The sequence below is a fragment of the Podarcis gaigeae genome (genome assembly GCF_964106915.1).
Source record: "Podarcis gaigeae genome assembly, chromosome: 10".
Classification (NCBI taxonomy): domain Eukaryota; kingdom Metazoa; phylum Chordata; class Lepidosauria; order Squamata; family Lacertidae; genus Podarcis; species Podarcis gaigeae.
In genome coordinates, this window is record NC_139686.1 from 32,641,664 (window position 1) to 32,654,778 (window position 13,115).

At 39.8% G+C, this 13,115-nt stretch overlaps 1 protein-coding gene across 11 annotated transcripts in view; it reads left to right on the plus strand.

Moving 5' to 3' along the window:
- GRIN2B (glutamate ionotropic receptor NMDA type subunit 2B) overlaps window positions 1–13,115 on the plus strand; it is a 287,257-nt gene that overhangs the window by 138,229 nt on the left and 135,913 nt on the right. For all 11 annotated transcript variants that reach the window (XM_083698538.1, XM_083698545.1, XM_083698544.1 and 8 more), the window contains one exon: window positions 11,578–12,176. In XM_083698538.1, the coding sequence (XP_083554664.1) occupies window positions 11,578–12,176 (599 nt within the window). The remainder of the gene's footprint in view (window positions 1–11,577; window positions 12,177–13,115) is intronic.

Genomic DNA, 13,115 nt, shown 5'->3' on the forward strand with positions numbered 1-13,115 from the left:
TTCAAGCACATATCTGCTTTTTAAAACATCCAACACCCAGCACTGTGTGAAGGGAGCCTAATTTTTCATCAGGACCACAATTCTGTAGGGAGAAGAGGTTTAACCATTCTCTCCCCAGCCATAATTGTGATGTAAACCAACATTATTTGCATGCTGAAATTAGCATTACAATGGCACTTTTAGCTAATGTTCATGAAGTGCAGTGGGGAATTTATGGCTGGGAGGAGAATTGTGGCTAGTGAGGGAAGGGTTAAAGCTCTCCTCACTGTGGCCCTGATGAAATAATCCTGCCATACCAAGGCTATCTAACTATCTTTCTATATGTGTATGTGTTCACAAACACAATCAAACACTAGACCTGGCTGCTGCTAGTTGCACAATTATACTTACTTCTGTTTTAGTTTTCAGTTCCTAAGAGTCATTATGGTTCCACTGAGCAGGATCATCTTTTGCTTTTGTAGAGAAGATAAGCTTTACTTGAGTAATATGCAAACCCAGCGTCTTTCTGCTTATTTTCCTGATCAGTGGTGGCAAGGGAAATTGTTACTTTCTTTGACTTGGCCAGATCCTAATGGCGCAACAAATGGAGTGTGACAGAAGCATGGGAATGCAGATGTAAGAGAGTATAGTACCTGCATCATATTTGTATTTTCTTGAACAAGATTGCAAAAATACCTTTCTCAGGATATCAGGGACAACAAAAGTTGAGTTGGGAGTATCTTGTCTCCTTTAATATTCTTGTAAATAGATTCGTGAGCTTCATTGGTCTCAGTCATTCGTGGGGAGGGAGAGAATCAATAATCATTTAAAACTTTAAAGATCAATTAGCTGAGCAAAGAAGGTGTAACAGTAGCTTTCTGCTGCACCTATTGCTTGCTGGTTGATTGGAAAAGAAATCAAGATAAGAGGGAAAATGGATTGTTTTACTGCTTTGCCTTTAAAAAACAAACAAAACAAAACGCTCATGGTTATTAGCAGCAGCTAGGTTTTTACTCTCTGTCCAAAACAAAACAGTGGCAGGGCTTGATGTATGTCACTTGGCAAGGCATTCCGCAGGGCGGACTTTTATTTTACAGAATTTATATACTGTCCTTCAACATCAGTGTTCAGAGTGATTTAGAACTGAAATAATATATCAGTACAAATACATAATCAAAACATAAACAACAGCAGAAAAACTATGAAAGTGCAAAGCCTCTAAATGACTTATTTGGTTTGTGATAGTTTCCAGGGGTCAACTATAGAGCTACCATTTTGTATAGACACCCCCATAATGCTGTGCCTAAGACTTATGTTGGCTGCATTTTAATTCTTTGTCTACTCCTGCCACGCCACTTTTCAATTTTGATCAGAAGATTAGACAGAAGGACTAAAGCTGTATTCAGGCATTTTCCTGAGCACATAATGGTTAAAAGTGTGGCTGAGGGCAGGGAGAAGCCTGCAAGCCTCATCCCAATGTCCCCAAGTTCTTCAGCGGCACCTTTTCACTCCCTGACCTTTCCTACTCAACCAGGGAAGGTTTGCATGGGGATTTTACTCATGGTTGCATGAACTCGAGAAACCTGTTTTCAGTTCTAGAGCTTAACCATGGAGCATATGAACAAAGATGAATGCATTTGCAGACATCCTATTTATCACCCCTGAATCAGACTCTATACATCTGGGTTTAAAGGGCACAGTCTTCCAAGGCAGAGGATGTTGTGCCTTTCATCTTTGTTGTCTCTGATTTTTTACAGATTAAGCACTGCTTCCAGGGTAGTGTAGACCCCAGTGCATGACCAAAGTCCCAGTGAAAGCAGTGGAACTTAAATAAGTTGTGATTTGCTTGTCCAATTGGTTTCAGTGGGGCACTTGATTAACCTCAGCTGCATTGAAATGATGCCATTTGGGATATCAGTGTTCTGCTCACACCCGTAGAGTGTGGCATGTCCCCCCCCCATTTAAATACATATTGCTAGCTCTGGATAAGTTCAGATGGCTGTAGATGCATTTCTGAACTAAATTAAAAATGGAATTTTGAAACGCTTTGAAGCTTTCTCCTCACTACTTACAATAACATGCCAATGAGACACTTGATTAAAGGAAAGCATGGCTAATTTAGAAATGGTAGTATAAATATGACTTCAGACAGCATATAGATGATCTGTGGGATGTAATGTTCCTTGATGACCTGTTAGAAACCATGGCTGCACTTGCCAAAGCACAGGGTAATTTAATATCTATTAATGCTGAAGGTATCTTGAGTTCAGTGGGGTTTACTCTACTTCCAAGTTGTGTGTATTTAGGATAACAGTCTGTTACGTATGTAAAACACACACACACACACACACACACACACACACACACACACCAGGACTAAATCAGGCAAAAGATTGTTAGCTGAAGAAGCTACACCAGTTACTATCCTCCTGATTTTAATTGTGTTGTGTAGTAAGGCATCAACTTTTTGTGAACTTTTAGTATAACCTTTTCCCATATAATAAATCAGGAATACCATAATCATGCCTTGATCAGTAAGACAGAAAAGAACTTTTGGAGAGAGTACAGTTTCCACAAATTATTGCCAAGTGTGCAGGGTGCTAGATACCGTATTTTTCGCTCTATAAGACGCACCAGACCACAAGACACACCTAGTTTTTGGAGGAGGAAAACAAGAAAAAATATTCTGAATCTCAGAAGCCAGAACAGCAAGAGGGATTGCTGCGCAGTGAAAGCAGCAATCCCTCTTGCTGTTCTGGCTCCTGGGATAGCTGTGCAGCCTGTATTTGCTCCATAAGACGCACACACATTTCCCCTTACTTTTTAGGAGGGAAAAAGTGAGTCTTATAGAGCAAAAAATATGGTACTTAAAATGTTTCAAACCTGTGGTGGTGGTAGTGATGATGATGATAAAATAATGGAAATGAGGAATTCAAGGCTGTTGCTTTGTCTTTTCAGCCTGATCTTTGAAAATAGTGCCTAACATAGATATCAATATGAGACTACTATCACCCAATGCTGTATCTTGCTGATAGCCTCCTCCTTGAGAGGTCCGGAGGGTGGCAAGATGAGAACAGGCCTTCTCTGCAGTGGCTCCCCATCTATGGAATGCTCTCCCCTGGGAAGTTTGCCTGGTGCCTTCATTATACACCTTTAGGTGCCAGACAAAAGTGTTCTTTTTTAACCAGGCCTTTGGTTGATCTTATTGACACCCAACACCCTTTTAGAATACGGCTTTTTGGGGTGGTGATTATTGGGTTACTGCTTTTCGTTTGATTTTGTATGTTGTGGTCTTGTTGTGAACCACCCTGAGACCTCCGGGTATAGGGCAGTTTATAAATTGGATTAACAACAACAACAACTTTTTGTAAACCACTTTGAAGTTATTTTGTTTTTAGCAATCGAGCGGTATATACATTTTCTTTTGAAAAACCAGAGTACTTTCATAATGTTTCAGGGTGGTGACCTGAATGAAGGATTCACTTTCACTTTATGCTGCACATTATAAGCTGCAGTACTGCAGACAGTGTTATTCTGAATCTTCGAAAAAGAAATGTAAAAAATTAATGCAGGGATAAACAAAAAGCAGAGGACTGTTGCTGCAGGCTAGTCTATGTCAGTGGTAAATGAACTCTTAAGTAACAAAGATCCCACTTTCATGTCAGCTTTCTTGTAATAAATGAGATTTGAAGAATATGGAAAATTTAATTATAAGAGTGTTTCTTTTTGAACTTCCATCCAGAGTTCAGTTGTTGAATGTATTAATCTGCGCACCAAAAATGTGGGGGGAATGATGTCTTCCTGGTTTGTCTTTTTAAAGGTGGGGAAATGGGTGGATTGTGGTGTGGCTGTACATTTTTGGTTCCCTCCTTCCTTCCTTCCTTCCTTCCTCCCTCAAAACCTTTGGCAAACTGCCCAAATACCCGAGTTAAAAGAAAAGACAATTTCCTTATAGGTCACAAATTCATTTTATAGCTGGGTTGAACTTTGGAGAACCTCCAGATTTGGAGCATCTCCAGAAGTCAGCCATCCCAAGGAAAATGTGATCTCTATAACACCTGCCATCACTGTACCTTAGAAATCATCTGCTTTCCTGTTTCATTTGGTTTCCTTCCAATATAACCATTACTGGGCTGATACAGGTGGTAGCTGTTGTTTTTAACCACACTTCCCATTTCTATCATTGTGCACAAAAAACCGAGTGGCTATCTAAGTGCGATTTCTTTGCTAGATTATAGGTAAAGGTATCCCTGACCTTTAAGTCCAGTCGTGGACGACTCTGGGGTTGCACGCTCATCTCGCTCTATAGGCCAAGGGAGCCGGTGTTTGTCCGCAGACAGCTTCCAGGTCATGTGGCCAGCATGGCTAAGCAGCTTCTGGCGAACCAGAGCAGCGCACGGAAATGCCATTTACCTTCCCGCCAGAGCAGTACCTATTTATCTACTTGCACTTTGTTGTGCTTTTTAACTGCTAGGTGGGCAGGAGCTGGGACCGAGCAACGGGAGCTCACAGTGTCACGGGGATTCGAACCGCCAACCTTCTGATCGGGAAGCCCTAGGCTCTGTGGTTTAGACCACAGTGCCACCCGTGTCCTATTTGCTAGATTATACAATGGCCTAAACAACCAGCTAACATTAATGGGTGATGATACTTGAACATCAAGAAACTCTTTCCTTTCTCAGGAAAAACGTGGCTCCTGGGGTGGGTATCCAAAGAACAATCTTGTCACAGCACCATATGGCAGCTGTAGCAAGTTCCTTCATTAATGGTAAAGGTGCTTTGATAAATGCAGAGATATCTTTTGCAGAAACACAGTGAGGGAGCCATGATCACTGAAGAATTGCCTCTTAGCAATTCAGAATTCCACAGGGGCCACTGAAGCAGAAATGAGAGTGTGCAGCAGAATTTGTTTCACTTTTCATTGGTTTCTGAGGTCATCAAATGCCTTCATATGATTGTTGAGGCTCCATAGATTGTACTGTGTGAAGTCATAAGTTCTTATTCCAGATTTCAGTGGTCAGATGCTGTCGTAATAAGATAAGAAGAGCCTATTGGTTCAGGCCAGTGGCTTACCTAGTTCAGCATCTTGTTCTCACAGTAGGCAAGCAGTCATTTGGTATGTTGCCATTGCTTTAGGAAAAATAAGGAGAAGATGGATGGACAAAGCACTCCCTGCCTCCGCCACATCTGGGGAAAATGGGTGCTAAGCTACACTGACAGGTTCAGGGGCAGACTGCCGTCTTTCAAATTTCAGCGGTGCCCTTTGCCAGGCCAAATTTGGCACCCCTGCCTCTCACCCTCTGTTCTGCTCAATTCCTTACATCATAGCTGTGGCAGCCAATGAGGCAGGCTTCAGCTGATCTAGCTACTGTGGCCTGATCCACATCTTTCCAGTGATTTCTTGTTGTAAGGAAGGTGATATAGGAAAGCATTTTTCCAGGTACATTTCTCCCAGTTGGGAAAACACTCCAGAGTAGGGGTGTGGGAGAAATGATCATCACATTGAAAGCAGACAGCTGTGCCAAAACGAGAGAATCTTCAACTATTCAGAAGTGTTCCATGTTTCTGCCACAGATCCATAGTTTGCTTGTCATGTATTTTAATGCTATAAACTACTCTGATGTATCATTTCCAGAGTTGAAATGGTTAGAAATTGATTTAAAAAATAGTGAAATTTGTTGTCCTAGCAATAGTCCCTTCAGAATAGATTTTCAGTAAAGAACCTTGTTTGTGTTGGCCAGCACACTGTATAGATTGGATCCAAATCTCACTCAGCTCCTCAGAGCTAAAGAAAGGATGCTGATTATGGATTCAGAATGAGGGAGCTTTGTGGACTCTGGAGGAAGAGGATCTGGCAGTAGAATATGCTCCAGGCTTTTGAGGATTTTGTGAAACATTTTGCTTTTTCTCTGAAGCACCTAGCAATAGGATCTGTGTTGCACACAGCAGGGAGGGATAGATGAGACATAACTATGGAATAATAGTTGGTTGGATTCCTGCAGACAATGACGGCGTTATCCCACTTGAATTAATCATCACTCAGCTCTAGCCATACTCTTCCACCTGAATAAAAGCCAGTTATTAGCCCCATTATATTAGAATTGGACCACATATAATACTTTTAAAGTGTTAAATTATGTTAGTTAATCAGAATTTAATCTGAAGCTTTAACGTTCCCCATAATTAAAACAATGCATGTATTTGGGAAGCATACTAAATCAATTATCTCAGTACAGTAGCATTTCATTAGTTTTTCAAAGGATGCGTGTATATTTTCTAGAACTTAACAAAACAGTTTGAAGGTTCAGGCAAGTTTTATTTAGCACCAATACTGTATCAAGTCTATAAGACATGGATTATGTGACGAGACTCTGGCCAGGCAAAGCATATTTGTCCCCATGGAAGAAGACAGGTTTATTCAGTACATAACTGAAATACTTTACTGCTAAATTTAATGTGGGATTAAAATGTTCGAAAAGGTTGCTGCAGCTATAGAATTTGAAGGATATAATAGGTTAACAGGGTAAGATTTATTTAATATTGATGCTTGTCGACCTAAGTTTGTGGATCTTTTAGTAAGGTGGGGTAGGATTTGTCCTTTCAATTTTTTTCTGTTGGATAAATACACCTTTGGAATTTTTTTGATCTATTGTACTTTATTCTGTTTGGCTTTAAATGGTTCAGAAGCTGTTTGGTATTTTATATATCTGTAAGTTGCTTAGATACTTTTTTGATAGAAAATCATGAATAAATGCAACAAATAAATAAACCAGTTCTAGAAAATACCATCTTTTTAACCTCTTCATTTCCTGAAATTGTATAGCTACACTCAGCTGCCTTTTCAAAGTGACATTTAATCCCACATTAAATTCTGTAATAAGGTATTTCACTTATGCGCTGTGCAGATCTGTCTCTGCAGTGGAGATGAATATGCTTGCTGCCTTTGAAAAAGTTGTCCTTTTTTCCCTTTGCCCCAGCCTGAGAAGAAAAATGGTGGTTATCCCATATTATTTTGCACTGAATAAGGTGGGTGAAACTGCACTTGAAAATGACATAGTTCTTTTTGCCTATGAGAATAGAAATAGTATGTTCTTGAACTGCTCATATCTCTTCAACGGTACACCAGAAAACAGTAATAAATTACTGTTGGAACTTCCAGCAATAATTTACAGCAAACAACTACTGATCAAGTTGCAAACCATACCCCAGTACGAGCACATAAAGCAGTAGTTCTGGCAGTAAACCAATGATAAAATGCCAATGCAAATGTACCCCTACATTTGATTCATAGATCATGCTGGTTGACCTATTTCTTGTGACAGATAGCAGATGTACCAGAAGCAAAAATACAATATTAAAGAAGTCATAATATATTCAAGCTCCATAAAGAGTCCCAAACTATAGGTTTAATTCCAGCATAATTTCAAATGCCTTAATAAAAGATCTAACATTTTTTTTTGAGGATCAGAACCAAACCTTCCAGAGAGCTAGCTGTGTTAGTTGGTTGCTGCAAAAACAGCGGAGTCTCACGGCACCTTAAATTTCTTCTGGCATAAACGATCCTTGAGTAGAGGCCACTTCATCAGACGTGTGAAGTGGCATCCTCTGAACACACAGGAGGGAAAGTATAAAATGTGAGTTTGGGTGGCAATGAAATGCAAAAATCAGAGTCTATGACCAGCACTTATTCATTTGATTAGCTTCCCACTATCAGGCTATGTGTTAAGATCTGTAGAGGAGCCCTCCTGATAGTCCCACCACAGAGCCAAGTGGGGTGTGTGGTTATTCAGGAAAGAGCCTTTATCCATTATTCAGAGCCACCTGAAAACACATCTATGTGCCCAGACTTTTATGGGGATCTGATATTATTCATATCACTATTTTATTTAACAGAATTTAACACAGCTATTTACAATGGCAGTAATTGGTGATAAGACTAAATTAGCATTTGTAGTCAGGTAGGAAACTATGATTTTTTTAAAAAAAATTATTTAACAAAATTTATATACTGCTTGATTGTAGGAGAACCTCTAAGCAGTTTACAAGAAATACTAAAATTGTCAATAAACATCTACTGTATGTGTCTGGATTGACTTGTTGAAACAAAGGTGCCGCAAAAGTACAGCTATTTATTTATTTAGTGGATAACTCAGTTTGTTAGAGAATGGTGCTGATAAATGCCAAGGTTGCATGGGACAGCTGCATATTTCTGCATTGTAGGGGGTTGGACAAGATGTTCCTCAGGGTCCCTTCCAACTCTACAATTCTATGAGTCTCTTTATTTTGCTATTATCTCTATCCAGACTCATACAAATAGAATCAATCTTTGCTTTTAGTTTCAATTCAGCTATTTCATGCCCCCCCTCTCAAATTCATCTATTTGGGAATGGTAGTTTTCAAACTTCTTCCTCCATGCAGATTATATTTTGGATTTGAATATTTTAAAAATAGCAATATTAATATTTTGTTTATCAGGTGGCATTTATGTGTTGCAAGACAAACTATTGAAAGGCAAGAGGACATTCTGTGGTACTCAGTGCCAGTACTCATATCTTGATAAAAGTGCCATGGGTGCTGGCACAAAATGGCTTCAATGGACAGTAAAAAGAAGAGGGGGCAATGCTCTGTACTGGTGAGTTTTATCATACAGAAGCATTGGCCTTCTTGTGAAGATGCTCTTAACCTGGTTAATATTAGAGAATTATATTTTAGAGAATAATATTATATCTCTGGGCACTTTCATACTGCCTGTTTATTTAGCATTCATCCTGATTTGTTGGCATGGGGATTAGATGGTGTTGGCTGTTTGATGAGCATTCACACTGGTATATTTGTGGGAAGGCTAAATGAAATTGCATCAAAGAAAGTGTGATCCCACCTCAAAATAGCAATAGTCTGGAAGTACCCTCAGTTGGGATTACGACAAATTAAATTAGTTATTTAGCTCTTGATTCAAAACCTGAATGTTATCTCCAACTAATGCCTCTCCTTCAATAATCTCATTCTTAGTAGTCATTGTAGCTGGAAAGGCTGCAAATAAAATAATTGGAGTTGTGAAATACTAAAGAACCTGTGTGTGGTTCTGAGCCATGGATATGTTTTTTCATTGATATTTCCAATAGTGCTTCATTAGAATCTCAGTCTGATTCACTTGCTGTAGAAACACTTCTTCCCCTCCATGATATTGTCACTCTTTATCCGATAGTTGATCTCACTCTTGTGATTGCTGATTTGGCTAATTTTGTTAAAGTTCATTTGGGTAGTTGAAATGTCATGGTGATTAAACTCAAGAGCATTTTGCTAGGTGCCAGGTTGAATTGGTTTGAACAATCTTAGCCCCTCTGCTCGAACTGAAGTAGTCTCCTGCTGATGTTACAATAATAGGCAAAATTACAGTGGCTCTAGAATGGTGACTAGATGCCTTGTGAACTAGCCTATGACATTTTTATGTGGGCTGCTTGGATGTATTAAACAACGGTAAATTTAGAAGGAGATGGTTTTTGTAAAGAGTTTTCTTCTCTTCATTTTAATGTATGGGAAAGATAATGGGAGTAGTATTGTTAAAATTTAATTTTAATTCAGGGAGATTTCAATGTTGGGAAGGAAATAATCTAAATAATGCTTGCCAACATGTATACGATGTGGATGCAACGCAGATAAAGCAACAGGCAGAAACTCGTGAAATCAACCGGAATAAAACACACTGCCATACTCCTGTTACAATTTATTTCAGTGAGATTTAACTTTCTCTGGATTTCATATGTATGTATGTATGTATGTATGTATGTATGCATATACATACGGATAGTGTTTATGACCCATACTTTATCCACACCTGCTTTTTCTCCAGTCTCTGCTGCTTCAGCCCCCTGCCAGGTCACTGACCCACTTTTGAAAAATGTTGTTGGAGTTGATAATTGGTTTGTCAATTTGGTGGCAGTGTTGGTGGTGTGCCTGCTGAAGCAGAAACTGATGAAAAGTCATGGTGTGCATGCATATCCACCTTGGAAATTATATGTATATTAAATTCTCTCTCCCCTTCCGCCACACCTTGCAAAGCATTAAGACTTCTGCTAGTGAGAACCATCTAGGTTTACTCCAGATGGAAACTGAAAACTCTGCTCTGGAAAATAACTGCTCCCTGATCTCAGCTTCCCAAACTCTTTGCTGTCTAATAATTACAAATCTTCACAGTAAAAATGCTTGCTACAGTGGAGATTACAAAAACCTGTAATATACCTCTTCAATCCCACCTACATAACCCTGTTTTCTCATTTATTTAGATGCAACCCCTTCCAAGTATTTATTGGTAGTCAAAACACATAAACCCTGCTCATTTATCCCCCTCCAGTGGCTATTGCGTACTTTGTGGCATATACGGTTGTCATATTTTGAGAAGCATAAAAGAGGACACATTTACATACCCATGAAAAAGAGGACATGTCCTGGAAAAAGAGGACATATGGCAACCCCACTTTCAGCTCTGGTATTTCTGTAGTAGTATTAATTTAAATTACAGAAAACAACAACATCAACAATGATGGTGTTATTATTTATACTATACCCATCTGGCAAAATATAAAAAATAATAAAATCAAAAATATTGATTTAGTGACAAGTGCTTATAATCACACAGGCATATTTCCCCCTTAAAGAATTCTGGACACTGTAGTTTCAGGCTTGCCAGAGTTGTAACTCTACAAGGGGTAAACTACAGTGCTCAGAACTGAGGTGAACAAATGTGTTTTGAATGTGCTTTAAGGGCATAGTGCGTACACAGCTTAAGCCAACAATAGGCTGGACTAATGTCTTACGTTGGTAATAAACTGGATGAGAGCCAAGGGCTCCATCAGTCACCCACTACTTGATTTAGCCCTTTACTATAAACAATATTTTTGAAACGGTTGCAATGCTTTGCTAAACTGTAACCAGAGCTCCTTGTGGAAAACTTTGAAAATCACTTTCACCACCCCCTCCAAGTTTCTGTGTGTGGCCTGGGATATTTTATCTCTATGTTTAATAGGAAAATGGGGACAGAGGCGGCCTGGTTCTCAAAAGTTCTCCTTGGATTGGCACAGGATTTTCCTGGGTCAGAAATGTGTTGCTCCATCTATCCTACAAAAGCCACCCACCCAGCACACTGCCTTCTTTCTTTTTCCCTGTTTTAATATTGCAGTGAAGCTGAACTGGCAGCAGTAGCAATAGAACAACCACTTTAACAGATGGTCAGGGATGATGGGAATCTTGGCACCCCGAGTTGGAGCAGGCTGGTCTAGATTGTATATGGTGAATGGGAATGGGGAATGGGGGACAGAGCAATGGTCACCAACAGTTTACTCTGTAGGAAAGCTGTTGGACTAAATCGCTTTCCCTCCTTCGAATTCTGATTGTAGGATTTAAAGAAAACCAACCAACAATCTGTGAGCATCTTATGCCTCTCTCATGTTGCATTTTGCTGTATTACACATGCATAATTATAGGTACAGCCATGCACCTAAATGCAAAGCAACAAGAGCATGGTTCCCTCTTCCCTATGCTGTCCACATATCCTGCCATTTCCTTCTTTTAACACCTGCGCCTTCTTTTCTCCTCTTACAGGATGAATCGTCCATGTTCTTCCAGTTTGGTCCATCAATAGAACAGCAAGCTTCTGTCATGCTCAACATCATGGAAGAATATGACTGGTACATCTTCTCCATTGTCACTACCTACTTTCCTGGCTACCAGGACTTTGTCAACAAGGTCCGTAGCACTATTGAGAACAGCTTTGTGGGCTGGGAGCTAGAAGAGGTGCTCTTGCTGGATATGTCTCTGGATGACGGAGACTCAAAGATCCAGAATCAGCTCAAGAAACTCCAGAGTCCTGTCATCCTCCTTTACTGTACTAAGGAAGAAGCCACCTATATCTTTGAGGTGGCTAACTCTGTGGGTCTGACTGGGTACGATTACACATGGATTGTACCCAGCTTGGTGGCTGGAGATACAGACACAGTCCCCTCTGAATTCCCCACTGGACTTATCTCTGTGTCATATGATGAATGGGACTATGGCCTTCGCGACAGGGTGAAAGACGGAATAGCCATAATAACCACGGCTGCTTCTGACATGCTGTCTGAGCACAGCTTCATTCCTGAGCCCAAGAGCAGTTGCTACAACACACAGGACAAGAGGATCTACCAATCAAACATGTTAAATAGGTAAGGGAAATCAGCATAATGGGTTGTCAGTAGCTGGCATGTTCTAACCATCACAATGGATATGTGTCTTATTGAAGGCTTTAGGAAGAAAACTTCCAGCTGGGTCTGATTTCTGGGGTAAACAGGTAATCTGTCATGGTCCTTTGTTTCTTGTACAGTGTTCATTCATGCTAACTCAAGAGTAGTTTGGAAATTAATTCAGAATGAGGAACTGGTCGATTATAAACTCATTGGTTGTGTGGCAGTCAACAGAAAATAGAAGCAGAGTAACAGCTTCATATTAACAGTGTTTGTACACATACTTAAGGATGAAAGCTATTTTTGTTAATTTATATGTGAGCGCTTTCTGCAAGTGAGCTGATCTTCAACGTTGTAAAGTACAGTACATTATTAAGATTTATCAAAGTGAAAGCTGTACGTGCTATATAAAGAGAGATGGGTTTTAGACTGGCTTGGCAGGTCAGTAGCAGAAGGACCAAGAGTACGAGTGGCAAGAAAGAAATGTCTTAGAGTGGCAAAGGACGTGAGGACACTCATGGGTTAAATGTACTAGGAACTGGGTTATTTATTTATTCATTCATTTAATATATTTATACTCTGCCTTTCTCACATGTTGGGATTCAAGGTGACTTATGACATTTAAAAACAACATTAGAAAATAAAAAGTAATAAAAGCAATCTAGCTAAAAACAGTAATTAAAATATCGCAAACACACTTTAAACCAGCAATGATATTATAATAAAGGGAGATAGGGGACATTTGGGAAGTTTTCTGATACGTATTGGGTGGTGTGATGGGACTGTTCCGCTCCCCTGACCTCCCTCTTACTGAGTCAATATTGCATACCAAGAGAGAGTGGGGAAGGCACAAGGTGGTGACTAGGTCAGGGTGGTGCAAACACAACACCAGGAGCACTGGATTGGCTCCACTGGTGTATC